Below are 15,832 nucleotides of genomic sequence, written 5' to 3'. Positions count from 1 at the left end.
CTTTGCAGCTTGGTAACAGGAAGAGGTTGTAAGGGTATAGAGGGCTCAGAAGAAGCAAATGCTGACACGAACATGGAACGTGAAGTTCAATGTCAGGAAGTCTCAAACTAAAATGAACTTACTAGGAACTCAACCAAAGGTCACATGTGTTATGCTTTAGCAAAGAAGCTGGCTGCATTCTATTCAGGTCCTATAGATCTGTGAAAGTTTGAGCTTCAGAGTGATGACCTAGAGTATCTGGTGTAAGAAATTTCTAAGCAGCAAAACATTCAAGATGTTTCCTGGCTGTTTCTGACAATGAACACTCAGATGTGGAAGAAAAGAAATGACTTAAAGTTGGAATTTATATTTAAACAGGAAGCAGAGTATAAAAGTTTGGAAAGTTTGCAGTTTGGCCACGCGACAGAGAAAGTAAAAGCTTTTTCTAGAGAGAAATTTGAGCAGGTTGCTGAGCAATTACTTGGTAGAGATATTTACATAACTAAAAAGAAGACAACTGCTAACAGCCAAGATAAGGCAAAAAATATCTCAAAGTCATTTCACACACTCTCGTGGTGGCCTCTTTCATCACAGGCCTAGAAGCACAGGAGGGAAGAATGGTTTCAGGGGCTACAACGAGGGCTCTGCTGCCCTGCACAGCCTCAGGGCACCGATTCTTACATCCTGGCCACTACAGCACCAGCCTGGGTTCAAAGGGCCCAGATAGAGCTCGAACTTCCACTTTGGAGAATGAAAGTCATAAACCTTGGCAGCTTCCATGTGGTGTTACGCCCACACATGCACAGAGTATAAGAGTTTTGAAGGCTTGGCAGTCTGCTTAGATTTCAAAGGATGTATGGAAAAGCGTGGTTGCCCATGCAGAAGTCTGATGCAGAAATGAAGCTCACACAGAGAAATTCAACTAGGGAAGGTGAGAAAGGAAATGTGGGGTTGGAGCATCTACTTAGAGTTCCTAGTTGAGCATTGCCTAGTGAAGTTGTGGGATGACAGCCATTATCCCTCAGACCCCAGAATGATATAGCCACTGGCAGCTTTCACCCTATGCCTGGAAAAGCCACAGGTACTCAACCTGTGAAAGCAGTCACAAGGAATTTACCCTGCAAAGCTACAGAGGTAGAGCTGTGCAAGGCCTTGGGAGGCTACCCTTTGTACCAGTGTGCTCTAGGTATAAGACATCAAGTCAAAGGAGATTATTTTGGAGCTTTAATATTTAATTATTTCCCTATTGGATTTCAAGCTTGCATGGTACCTGTAGCCCCTTTCTTTTAGTCAGTTTCTCTTTTATGGAATGGGAATGTTTACTCATTCTGATTCCATTACAGGTACAAAGCATATACCTCCATTGTATCTTGGGAATAAATAACTTGTTTGATTTTACAGGCTTATAGGTGAAAGGTACTTGCCTTGTCTCAGATGAGACTTTAGACTTGGGACTTTTAATTGATTTGATACTTAGATGAGGTCAGACTTTGGGGAACTGTTGGAAAGGCATAATTTCATTTTGCAATGTGAGAAGAACATGAGATTTGAGGGACCAGGAGAGGAATGGCATAGTTTGAATATATGTCCCTACCGAATCACATGTTATCTTGTAATCTCCAATGTTGGAGGTAGGTCCCAGTGGGAGGTGTTTGCGTAAGGGGGTAGATCCCTCATGGCTTGGTGCTTTCCTCAGAATAGTGAGTGAGTTCTCTCAAGATCTGGTGATTTAAAAATGCATGGCACCTCCCTCTACTTTCTTGCTCCTGTTTTGCAGGTTCATTTTCTCATCTATAAACTGACAATTATATATAGCATACATGTGTTATAATTGTGTGTGATAGCAATGGAATACATACGTAGAATTTCTAATGCACAATATAAATGTTCAATACATGTGGTTCCAAATATTGTGGAATTATTAGACAATTGATAACTCAAGGGGAAAAGGTAAGCTTGATAGAAAACAGAATGAAAGTGTCAGCTCGATTCAATAAATGGTGCTCAGAAAACCAGCTAACCATATATGAAAAAATTAAATTTGACCTCTACCTCTCACCATTTACAAAAATTAACTCAAGATGGATTAAAAACTTAAACATAAGACCTCAAACTAAATATCCCAGAAGAAAACATAGGAAATACTCTCAGCACATGGGCCTAGGCAAATAATTTATGATTAAGTCCTCAAAAGCAAATGCAATGAAAACAAAAATTAACAAATTAAACCTAATTAAACTAAAGAGCTTTTGACCAGCAAAAGAAACTATAAACAAAGGAAACAGACAACTTGCAGAGTGGGAGAAGATATTTTCGAACTATGCATCTGACAAAAGACTAATATCCAAAATCTTTAAAGAACTTAAAAAATCCATTAAAAAGTGGACAAAGGACATGAACAGACATTTCAAAAGAAGATATACAAGTGGCCTGAAAACATTAAAAAAAAAACCCTCAACATCAGTAATTATCAGAGAAGTGCAATTCAAAACTACAGTGAGATACTATCTCATACCAATCAGAATAGTTACTATTAAAAAGTCAAAATGACAGATGTTGGTGAGATTTCAGAAGAAAAGGAAATACTCACACACTGTTGGTGGGATTGTAAATTAGCTCAGCCACTGTGAAAAGCAGTTTTGATACTTCTCAAAGAACTAAAGATAAAATTATTATTCAACGCAGTGATTCCATTACTAGGTTTATACACAAAGGAAAACAAATCATTCCATCAAAAAGACACATGCATATTTACATATATTGCATCATTATTCACAACCACAAAGACATACAATCAACCTAGCTGCCCATCAGTTGTGGATTGGATTTAAAAAAAAAACATGGTATGTATACACAATAGAATATTATGCAGCCATACAAGTTTGAAATCATGTCCTTAGCAGCAACATGTATGCAGCTGGAGGCCATTATCCTAAATCAGTTACCTCAAACAGAAAACCAAATGCCACATATTCTCACTTATAAGTGGGAACTGAACAATGGGTACACAAAGACATAAGTACGGCAACAGCAGATATTGGCAACTCCAAAAGAAGGGAAGGGGTAAGGGGATAAGGTTGAAAAACTACCTATTGGGTACTATGTCCAAACTTTAGCATCACACAATACACCCAAATAAGAAATCTGCACATATACCCCCAGTCTAAAATAAAAAAGAGAGGAGAGAGGAGCCAAGATGGCTGATTAGAAGCAGGTCCAGTAGCTCAGACCAGGAAGAACAAAAACCATAAGTGAATCCTGTTCCATCAACTGAGGTTTCCAGGTTCTCTCACTGGGTCTGACTAGGCAGTTGGTGTGACCCATGCAGAGTGAGGAAAAGCAGGATGGTATAAAGACTCAAGTGCCACACAGGATAAGGGGAACTCTCACACCCAGACAAGGGAGGTGTACTACTCTGCCCAGGAAACCACATTCTTTCCTCAGATCTGTGAATCCTGTGGATCAGCAGATCCCCTTGTAAGCCTACCCCACCAGGGCCTTGGGTCCCAAACTCAGAGCTGTGCAATCCAATTGGGTTGAGGACAGCAGCAGCAGGCTGGACACTCCCTAGGGCTACTGAGTTCCAGTGGGGAGAGGCAGCCACCATCACTGAGGCTCTCATCAGTCTTTTTCCCCTGCTGGTGTTAGGGAGATTGGGCAGTTTAAACTGAGGAGAATTCCCCATAGCGAAGCACAGGAGCTGTGGCAGATCATGGCAAGACTGCTTCTTTAGGTAGGACAAGATCCTTTCCCATTGGACAGGGCCTCCCTGCAGGAATTGCTTTAACTCTAGCCAAGGGTTTATGGATAGAACTCTGATATTTCTGGGAAGGAGACCCTGTGGGGAGGGAAGGCTGTGGTCTTGAGTTTGTGGACCTAGTCTTTCCTGCTTGCTGGCAGTCCAGATGAGGGGGATTCTCCCCAGTGTAGCCAAACCTCCTCAATCAAGGGACAGCCAGACTGCTTTATTACACAGGCTTCTGATCACATGCAGCCTGACTGGGTGAAACCTCCCAAAAAGGGTCTCAAGACACCTCATACCACGAGCATTCTGGCTAGTATCAGCTCAGTGCCCCTCTGGGATGGAGCTCCAGAAGAAGGAAGAGGGAGCTATCTTTGCTGTTCTGCAGCCTCCATGGATGATATCTCCAGGTGCAGGAGGGACCCAGGTGAATTGGGTCTGCAGTGGTCCCCCAGTAAATCCCAGCAGCCATACAGAAGAGGGGCCTGATTGCTAAAAGTAAAACAAACAGAAAGCAATAATAACATCAACAAAAAGACCCCACAAAAACCCCTTCAGCAGCCTCAAAACATTGAAGGTAGAAAAATCCACCGAGATGGGAAAGAATCAATGCAAAGATACTGAAAACTCAAAATGAAAGACTGCCTCTTCTCCTCTACATGATCACAACACCTCTCCAGCAAGGATACTAAACTAAGCTGAGGCCAACATGAATGACCTCACAGAATTAGGCTTCAGAAGGTATGTAATAACCAACTCCAGTGAGCTAAAGAAGTATATCTCAAACCAATGCAAAGAAGCTAAGAACCATGATAAAACATTACAGGAGCTGTTAACCAGAATAACCAGTTTACAAAGGAACATAAATGACCTGAAGGAGCTGAAAAACACAACATGAGAACATCACAATTTACCAAGCAAATGGAAAGCAGAAAAAAGCAAGGGTTGCAATCCTAGTTACTGACAAAACAGACTTTAAGCCAACAAATATCAAAAACAAAACAAAATAAAACAAAAACAAAGAAAAGTATTCGATAATGGTAAAGTGTTCAATTCAACAAAAAGAGACAACTATCCAAAATATATATGCATCCAATACAGGAGCACCCAGTTTCATAAAACAAGTTCTTAGATATCTACAAAGAGACTTAGACAGCCATATGATGACAGTGGGATATTTTTAACACCCCACTGTTAATATTATATCATAGAGATAAAAAAATTAACAAAGATATTCAAGACTTGAACTCAGCTCTGGATCCAGTGGACTTGATCGATACCTACAGAACTCCCCAACTCAAAACAACAGAATATACATTCTTCTCAGAGCCACATGACACTTACTCTAAAATTGATCATATAATTGGAAGTAAAACACTCCTCAGCAAATGCAAAATAACAGAAATCATTACAAACTGTCTCTCAGCCCACAGCACAATCAAATTAAAATGCAAGATTAAAAAACTCACTGAAAACCACAGAGCTACATAGAAATTGAACAACCTGCTCTGAATGATTCCTGGGTAAATAATGAAATGAAGGCAAAAATCAAGAAGTTATTTGAAACCAGTGAGCACAAAGAGACAACATACCAGAATCTCTGGAATGCAGCTAAAGCAGTGTTAAGAGGAAAATTTATAGCACAAAGTGCCCACATCAAAAAACTAGAAAGATCTCAAATTGACATCCTAACATCACAACTAGAGGAGCTAGAGAACCAAGAGAAAACCAATCCCAAAGCTATCAAAAGACAAGAAATAACCAAGATCAGAGTTGATCTGAAGGAAATGGACATGAAAAATCTTTGGGGGAAAAACTCAATAAAACATATAGACAGCTAACTAGACTAATAAAGAAGAATACAGAATATTCATATAGACACAAAACAAAATGATAAAGGGGATATGACCACTGATCTTACAGAAATATAAACAAACATCAGAGAATACTATAAACTCCTCTGTACAAATAAACTAGAAAAAATCTAGAAGACATGGATAAATTCCTGGACACATACACCTTCCCAAGACAGAAACAGAAAGAGTTGAATAGTTGAATCCCTGAATAATAAGTTCTGAAATTGAGACAATAATAAATAGCCTACCAACCAAAAACAAAAACAAAAACAAAAACAAAAACAAAACCACACTGTCAAGACCAAACGGATTTACAGCTGAATTCTACCAGAGGTGCTAAAAGGAGCTGCTGTCATTTTTTTCTGAAACTATTCCAAGCAACTGAAAAGGAAAGACCCCTCCCTTACTCATTTATGAAGCCAACATTATTTAGATACCAAAATCTGACAAAGCTATAACAGAAAAAGAAAACTTTAGGCCAATAACCCCAATGAACATCAATGTAAAAATCCTCAGTAAAAATACTGGCAAACCAAATCCATCAGCACATCCCAAACTTATCTAGCAGGGTCAAGTTGACTTCATTCCTTGAATGTAACGCTGGTTCAACATATGCAAATCAATGAACATACTTCAACAAATAAACAGAACTAAAGGCAAAAAAAAATATGACTGATTCAATAGATGCAGAAGATGCCGTGGATAAAATTCAACATTCCTTCACATTAAAAACTCCCAATAAACTAAATATTGAAGGAACATACCTCAAAATAATAAGAGCCATATATGACAAACCCACAGCCAGTGTCATACTAAATGGGCAAAAGATGGAAGCATTCCCCTTGAAAACTGGCACAAGACAAGGATGCCCTCTCTCTCCACTTCTATTCAACATAGTATTAGAAGTTCTGGCCAGCACAATGAGGCAAAAGAAAGAAGTAAAGAGGATTCAAACAGGAGGAGAGGAAGTCCAATTGTCTTTGTTTGCAGATGCCATGATCCTATTTCTAGAAAACCGCATCGTCTCAGCCCAAAAGCTTCTAATGCTGATAAGCAACTCCAGCAAACTTTCAGGATACAAAATCAATGTGCAAAAATCACTAGCATTCCTATACACCAATAATATGCAAGCAGACAGACAAATCACGAATTAACTCCCATTCACAATTACAACAAAAAGAAAAAAACACATAGGAATACAGCTAACAAGGGAAGTGAAGGACATCTTCAAGGAGAACTGCAAACCACTGATCAAAGAAATAAAGAAAGGATATAAACACATAGAAAAACATTTTTTGCTCATGGATAGGAAGAATCAATATCATGAAAGTAGCCATACTGCCCAAAGTAGTTCATGGATTCCGTGCTATTCCCATTAAACTACCATTGACATTCTTCACAGAATTAGAGTAAAAAAAACTTTTAAAATTCATATGGAATTTAAAAAAAAGAACCTTATATAACTAAACCAATCCTAAAGAAAAAAAAAAAAAAAAGGAAGTTGAAGACATCATACTACCCGACTTCAAACTGCACTACAAGAGTACAGTAACCAAATTGGTACATGGTACCAGTACAAAAACAGACACAGACCAGTGAAACATAACAGCAAACTCAGAAATAAGACTGCACATCTACAACCAACCATCTGATCATTGACAAACCTGATAGAAACAAGCAATGGGGAAAGGATTCTCTATTTAATAAATGGTGCTGGGAGAACTGGCTAGCCATATGCAGAAAACTGAAACTGGATTCCTTCTTTAAATCTTATACAAAAATTAACTCAAGATGGATTAAAGATTTAAATGTAAAACTCAAAACTATGAAAACCCTAGAAGAAAATCGAGACAGTACCACTCAGGACATAGGCACCAGCAAAGATTTCATGACTAAATCGCAGAGAACAATTGCAACAAAAACAAAAATTGGCATAGGATCTAATTAAACCAAAGAGCTTCTGCGCAGCAAAAGAAACTATCATTAGTGTAAATAGAACTCCTACAGAATGGAAGATTTTTGCAATCTATCTATCTGACAAAGGTCCAATATCCATAATTTACAAGGCACTTATACACACACACACACACACACACACACACATATCCCATTAAAAAGTGGACAAAGGACATGAACAGACACCTCAAAAGATAACATTTATATGGCAAACAAACATATGGAAAAAAGCAAAAACTCCAGGTCACTAATTAGAGAAATGCAAATAAAAACCGTGATGAGATACCATATCATGCCAGTCAGAACAGTGATTATCAAAAGTCAAAAAACAACATGCTGGCGAAGCTGCCAAGAGATAGGAAGGTTTCTACATATGAGTGGGAATGTAAATTAGTTCAACTGTTATGAAAGACAGAGTAGTTAGTCTTCAAAGACCTAGAACCAGAAATACCATTTGACCTGGCAATCCCATTACTGAGTATATACCCAAATCATTCTAAAGACATTATATAACTAAACCTATGAACCTATAAACCTATATAACTAAACAATGAACATATGCATGCATATGTTCATTGCAGCACTAGTCACAATAGCAAAGACATGGAATCAACCCAAATGCCCATCAGTGATAGACTGGATAAAGAAAACAGTACATATATACCATAGAACACTATGCAGCCATAAAAAGGACCTAGATAATGTCCTTTGCAGGGACATGGATGGAGCTGGAAGCCATTATCCTCGGCAAACCAACACTGGAACAGAAAACCAAACACCACATGTTATCACTTTCAAGTGGGAGCTGAATGATGAGAATACATGGACATAGGAAGTTGAACAACTCACACTGGGGGACTGTCATGGAGGTGGGGTGGGGGAGGAAGAACATCAGGAGAAATAGTTAATGAATATTGAGCTTAGTAGTTAGATGATGGGTTGATTGGTGCAGCCAACCACCATGGTACACATTTTCCTATTAACAAACCCACACATCCTGCACGTGTATTCCAAAACTTGAAATAAAATTAAAAACAAAAGTTTTTTTTAATTGTCAGAATTAAAAAATTATCCAATAAAGACTTAATTTAGTAGCTCTGGTTAGACTAGCAGGTGTCCTCAAACTTTTTACACAGGGGTCCAGTTCACTGTCCCTCAGACTGTTGGAGGGCAGCCACATGCTGTGCTCCTCTCACTGACCACCAATGAAAGAGGTGCCCCTTCCTGAAGTGCTGCGGGGGCCTGGATAAATGGCCTCAGGAGGCCGCATGCAGCCCACGGGCCATAGTTTGGGGACGCCTGGGAGGTTCAAATAGAAGGTGATTTAAGGTTGACATTAAAACAAGCTAACAAAAAAGATAAAAGTCTGTGAACGGGGTTAATTCAGAAGCTAAGTCCGTGAAGAATAAGCACGTATTTTATTTTTAGTTTGGTATACTCTACTGGTTTGGAGTTAAGCCCATTAGTGGCTCAAGAAAAGCTGGTTAAATCTATGTTAGAGTCTTAAAAGTGATCATTGAATTTTTCAGAGTATTGAAGAATTCACCCATAAAAACAGAATGAAAGTGTTTACTGTCCAGCTGGGAGATGGCAATATGGTTCTGAATCATGTTTCTTAATAAGAGGTTAACTCACAAAATATTCTTATCTCAGTAGTCTCTATGCACTTTGTCCTGATGAAACAGATGGAATTCACTACTTTTGTAAATCCCATAATTTTTGTTATTTTGGGTATCTGTGTCCCTACCACAGTACTGTCCAAGAAAAATTTTGGAAAACAATCAGCTGCTACAAATGTGCTTTGTGTGAATACTTAAAAAACAAAACAAAACAAAAAAATGAATTTTGCTTAGAAAACACTTAATTCCAAAATTATCTCCAAAGTCTGCAACTTTCAGGCTCAAATCCTAAATAATAAATATCACTTATCTTTACAAAAAAAAAAAAAAGAATTCAATGAGAAATTTAATTTCTATCATTTCTCTCAAGGTTCACTAATACAATTTATTGAGCATATTATTATCATTCATCTTGATTCTTGCCCAAAATTGCTTAGGAATGATGTAAAATGTTAAATGTAGGACTTTTAAGGAGGTCACAGCAGAATCATTGAGTGGGTCTCTTAAATGCTATAACCTTCTACAACCCACATTTTCCACCTTCCTTCTAAGATTCTGGTAACTCTCTCTCATTTAGAGGACTTGTCTTTGTAAGCCAACATTACTAATATTTGTAGACCTCATCATTTTTGCTTTGCTAAAATGAAAAAGTTGAGACCTAGGGGCAGTGTGGTATTTAGAAAGAACTATAAAGTCTGACCCAAACTCAAACCTTCCTAATTATACTGTACAATTATCTAACTTCTCAGAAGCTCAATTTTCCTATAAAAACAGAAGAATACTATCTCCCTGTTGCAGTCTTTCAGCATATTCAATAAAGTTAAAATATATACTTTAAGGTAGATTTGCTTTTCTAGCGTAAAAGAAAAAAACAGGGCTTAAATGTCTGACTTCCGCATTCTTGTTAGCCATGCAGCTTTGCCTAATATATCTGAACGCTGAGTAAAAATACCATCTATTATAAAACAGGAAGGGCATATCTCTCCTGCTTACTCTACAGAGATGCAGTGAGTATCCAATGAGATGAGATGTGTAATTTTTAAAAATATTGCAATAAAATAATTACTACTATATTATTATGCAAGTGTTAAATGCAAGTCAGTTTGACCAGCAATGATTGATTTTCTTCTCACAGTAATCCTTTGAAAAATAAAATGTTTATATTTTCTCAAAAAAGCATGTTCTCTTCAGGTAAATTAAGAGAAAAGCACCTAAATATAATGGGGGTGGGAGGGACTAAAGAGAATCTCCGGAACAGTATATAGTGACAGGTATTCAAGCTGATTTCCAACAGTTCATTATTTTTGCTTATATGGTGTGACACAGATTTTATGTAATTATTCATGCAAAGAATATTCAAGCTTCATTATCACCTCACATATTGTCATATGAACACAGAGCCCATTATATTTAATGGCAGCTCTTCTGTGACGTGTTGATAAAATACTTGGCTTATAAGCAATGACAGAGGAGCCCAGCCATGCTCACACCCCTGTACCACTCCCATCATTGAATTACTTCCACATATTTATTTATTTTTTGTAACATGACTATATAATTGGGTTCTTAAACCTAACTTCACACAAATTATTTACTCTAAAATATTTCCAGTGAACTTATTTTTATTATTCAAAATGAATATTCTATTTGGCCTTTCAGTGAATTCTCTAACAACAACAACAACAACAACAACAACAACAACAACAAGATATATTTTTTCTGGTTTGCCGAATTGCTTGATAAATCAAATGTAATCTAAATTATACCTATTTTCTACAAATATTCAACATGCAAATGCTTGACCTTCCTTAGATTTTAAAAAATAGTTGTTTTTAAAACATACATAAAAGAAGAGATGACTACTATTATTAGGGCATATTAAGTATAGACAAAAAGTTCTTAAGTAAGCTCAGAAAATAATTCTACCAGGCAACTTAGTGAATATTTTAGCTGTTTGACTATTTAGTATTCCATTTACTGGGGACAAACACATTTGGATTAGTAGAGGTAATGGCTAATATAGCAAGGACTGGGGACTTGTGTTCAGTTTCCAGCTGCTGCCTAAACCAATGTCTGAAATACTTACATCACAAAGCAGATAATCTTTATTTATTACTTATGTAATAAATCACATAAGTAATAAATTACATAATAAGGGTTATCTGCCTTGTGTCACTCTTTAATTTGTTATTTATCATTTAATATGAATGATCATTTCTCTATAGAATTCTTTAAAAATCCACTGCTTTCATTACAATTTTTGGTCCAGTTCACAATAAGTTCACAATAAATAACTTTATCAATTGTTTCATATATCTTAAGAAGATCTTCAAAGTGTCAGAAAATATCTGTTAAACACTTCGTTCATCTAAATATATACAATTATACCTGTATGTCCTATTTTTCACAATTCGCCATTGATTCATTTAATCTAATACAATGATCAGACAATATATAATACTATTTCTTCATGTAAGGATTAATAACCAGTCCATTTAATTGGGTATGAAAAGCTTTAATTAGTAAACAAGATAAAATATTCTACATTTGAAAATTACATTTATTCTATCACAGTATTTACTTTTTCCTGCTTAATTCGATTGTACACATTTTTCTTCATTTCTTTTTTTGCTGTTGTTTGTTTTTTAGATGAGGTTTTGCTCTTGTGGCCCAGGTTAGAGTGCAATGTCATGATCTCAGCTCACTGCAAACTCCACCTTCTGGATTCATGTGATTCTCCTGCCTCACCCTCTCAAGTAGCTGGAATTACAGGCATGCACCAATATGCCCAACTAATTTTGTATTTTTAGCAGAGATGGGGTTTCACTATGTTGGACATGCTGGTCTCAAACTCCTGATCTCAGGTGATCCACCCACCTCAGCCTCCCAAAGTGCGGGGATTACAGGCATGTGCCACCATGCCCGGCTTCTCTTCATTTATCTACAGACTTTTATCTGAGCCGAATTTGTAAGAAGTGCTTTCTGTAAATCATAAATTAAATGGATATGTGTTAAAATTCTCATCCTTATGGTTTTCCCAAGCATACATAAAGATAGGAGAGAGAGAATATGTGTGCATCTGTGTCTGTGTCTGTCTGTGTGTGTGTGTGTGTGTGTGTGTGTGTGTGAGAGAGAGAGAGAGAGAGAGAGAGAGAGAGAGAGAGAGAGAGAGAATGAGATTTCAGTTTATGGTAACAATGCAGGAAGAGAAGGGCATTTAGTAGTCCGTCAAGTTTCTGACATGAAAAGTCAAAGTAAATCACAAACCACAAGTTACTTTGTTGGAAGAGGATATATAAAAATTGATTTGCTTTAAAGAAAGTTAACACAGGTAGTTAGTCCCAATTAACATAAACCTAATAATTTATTTTTAATTACAGCCAATGAACTTATAATTATCAACTCAGTCCCTTTTTTAAAAATCCCACCTTCACTATCACATTGTGAATTACCACTTAGTGGAAAAAAAAAAAATCACAATTTCCAGTTAGGTGACACCGTAAAAAGCCTTAAAGAAAGAATTACAGTTAACTCTGCAATTTCCTACTACTTTCCTAAATAGAGAAACTTATGTGTGTTTGTATATGAACTACGCTAGAAATTTGAGAATCCAGCCTACTGGTCTGTAAATGAAATCAGTAAAGGGTGGCATATAATATTGAATTGAAACACTTACTGTGGAAAGATTGAAGAATATTGATTGTCCATTCATCTGATAATCCTCCTGCTTTTGTTATCTGGATACATTTGAGTTGATTTGAAGACTCTCTTGATTCAATCCAACAAATCATATCTTCATTATAAATAAAATCCAGAGTATGAATTTCATTTCCATTGACTGAGCTTAAGGTTGCTATTTTACTTCCATTAAGATAGAATACTTCAATTGTTTCAAAATTTGAGATTAATAGTATAGGTGGCCTATCTGCAGGTTCTGGAATAAAAGAGAAAAAGATAAGTAAATTCAGTAAGAGTCAGGATTATTTTATAGTTTTGCATTAGCCATTGAAAGCTATTTTCTACACTTTTAATACTTAAAATAGAAATTTTCTTGTAAAAACAATTTTTAATAAGTTATCTGTATACTTCACTATTTTAGTACACTTCTCTGAAAGAAAATATTCTGCAGAGCATTTGATCTCCTTATTTTCTTAGTCATAATGTGTTGTCTAAATGTGAGGACATGCCATTTACTTTTATTGATAGCAAGTAAAGGAAGAGCTGTGAATTGTTTTTCTTGAAATGACGATGGATTTAAACTGACCTCTCCATACAGTTTTGCTGGTTACCCTTATGAGCAAGATAATTTGTTGCTGTTGTTGAATGTATGAGATCGGAAACAGATTCTCTGAAGCAGAAAATGCAAAGCTCATAAGCTTATACAAAGAGTCCACCTGTGACTTTGGCTTTAATGGCTCCTTGACCAACCCCAACAGCCAAACAATCACACATTCTTTTAGTGACTAGATTGTGTTTACTGAGCCAGTTCCTTTCACATCCATTTTCTTTACTCAGGAAAAGAAGGTTCTAGGTGTAAAATGAACTTCAATACTACTTTTTTGAACAATGCAGCTTTGCTGGTATTAGGACTCTGAGTTTTTGACGAACATAGATGAATTTCCCAGACTTTCAATAGCATATTTACAGGTGACAGTAAAATCTGATAGAAAATTAGTGTTGGTAGAGTTTAGCTATACAATCATATTAATAGTAGCTTTCCTGCTAATTAAGAAATAGGAAATATATGGAACTATTTATTTCCTCTGCATCTGATGCATCAATAAATCCCTTCAGACATCTTACCACTTCTCAGTAACTACTGCTACTGTCCTTCCATCAACTCTTACCTAGATTATTTCAAATTGTTCTGCTTTGTTTCCCTTTTTCCATCTATGACCTCCTCATCACAATAGCCAGAGTTATACCATTAAAATGCTAAAGCAGATAAAGTCAGTTCTTCACTCAATCCCTCAATGGGCTCCTATTGCAATCAGAGCAAAATTCAAAGCCCTTATAATGATCTATAAAACTCTACCTAATCTGTGTATTCATTACCTCCTTAACCTCATTTCCTTTATCTCCTTACTACTCTTAGTCTTGGTCATCTCACTCCAGACACATTGCACTTCTTACTGTTCCTTTAACAAGCCAGGCAAGCTGCCACTTCAGAGGGGCTTCCCTCTTCCTGGAATCATTATTTCTCAATTACCAGAATGGCTTACTTGCTCACCTTTTAGATTATTTTGCAAATGTCATCTTACTGGCAAGAAGTCTCTTAACATTTTATCTTCTAAAAATTTTAAGCCCCTACACTTTCTATATACCTTCATAGTTCTATTTCTTTCTTATTTACCAAATGTAGTAGATTTTATTTTTCCTGATTATTTGTTTTTCTTTTAGTGTATTTCAAGATGAAAATTGGCATAGCCCTGGCAAGGAATGTAATCTATACCTACCTGCACTGCATCTAATTTCTGTTGTGCATTGTGACCTCATGTTTTCACCTGCCAGTTGAAGAGCACCATTAGCTTAGGTAGTAAAGATAAAACACCAGAATAAATGTGATGCTCTTATTGGTTGTCATCCTTAGCCAATTAGATGACTTCAGTCAAAGGGATACCTGCATCAACACTCAGTGAAAGGTAATAAACATTAACCTTGTACATAGAAGATACTGGAACACAAGCAAGCACTCAGCTGACATTTTAACTTGCAGAACCAAGACTTTGGTTGGATAAACACCTACAGCAGGCTGTCAACTGATTCATAATAGAGGAGAAAAATTGTCCTTATACTCCTCACCACTTCTTGTATATGGACAGACTTAAAAACATTTTCTCGCTCCTGTGATGGAGAACTGTTATTTGTGCTGTGTATGATCAAAAATCCTTTGATGTTTCCAATAATGTATGTTGTATTCATTATTGTCACAACCTTTGAAGACTGATTCTAAAATTGTGAATTGAAAAGAAATTTGGAAACATGGAAATGCTTATTTGACCAGATTCATAAAAATACCTATTTAAATTCCAAGCCACTACAACTATTTCCTTGCAAGCATGTCCTTATCCTCTCACAGTCAAAAATATACAAAAAGTGGATTTATTTACTTACAATAATATGATTTTGACGTATTTTTTTTTTTGCTAAATGTTTCCAGTGTGTGTAAAAACTTGTCATTTTTAAGGTTTCATTTAAACCTCCAGTTCTTCTACTCAATTATAAGAATATTAATTTGGTTAGTGTCCTTTTAAGTGATTCAAGTAATAAATTCAGATACTTACAAATAACTATGTAACTAACAAACATATGTGTACAGTAAACGTATATATAAGTACATATCATCGTTACGCTATGTTCTAGTGTTCCTTGATTTGTAGGCAATTATATCCACTGAATGAAGTTCGCAGTATGTGCACATCTATATTTCTGAAGTCAAAGATGAAAAAATAACAGTTTTAACTGCATAAAAGGTTGAATAATGACTTGCATATAAAGTATATAAAATGGAGAGTCAGACTAATATTGTGAGAAAACAGAAAGTTGCCATCTATACAACAGAAAAAAAATTGGTTTTGAGCCAATAATGAACTTCAAAGATTGAAACAGAATTTTTTATCAGTGTTACTCTTTTTTATCATATACAAATTATATAAATGATATAAAAATAAGGAAAATGG

The 15,832-nt window shown here is 36.2% G+C and overlaps 1 protein-coding gene across 4 annotated transcripts in view; it reads right to left on the bottom strand.

Moving 5' to 3' along the window:
• Positions 1–15,832, bottom strand: part of LRP1B (LDL receptor related protein 1B) — a 1,884,038-nt gene that overhangs the window by 972,224 nt on the left and 895,982 nt on the right. For all 4 annotated transcript variants that reach the window (XM_003921997.4, XM_074399735.1, XM_074399736.1 and 1 more), the window contains exon 6: positions 12,829–13,086. In XM_003921997.4, coding sequence (XP_003922046.1) covers positions 12,829–13,086 — 258 coding nt within the window. The remainder of the gene's footprint in view (positions 1–12,828; positions 13,087–15,832) is intronic.

Source organism: Saimiri boliviensis, chromosome 5, assembly GCF_048565385.1.
Source record: "Saimiri boliviensis isolate mSaiBol1 chromosome 5, mSaiBol1.pri, whole genome shotgun sequence".
Taxonomy (NCBI): Eukaryota; Metazoa; Chordata; class Mammalia; order Primates; family Cebidae; genus Saimiri; species Saimiri boliviensis.
This window is presented reverse-complemented; position numbering and strand designations above follow the sequence as displayed.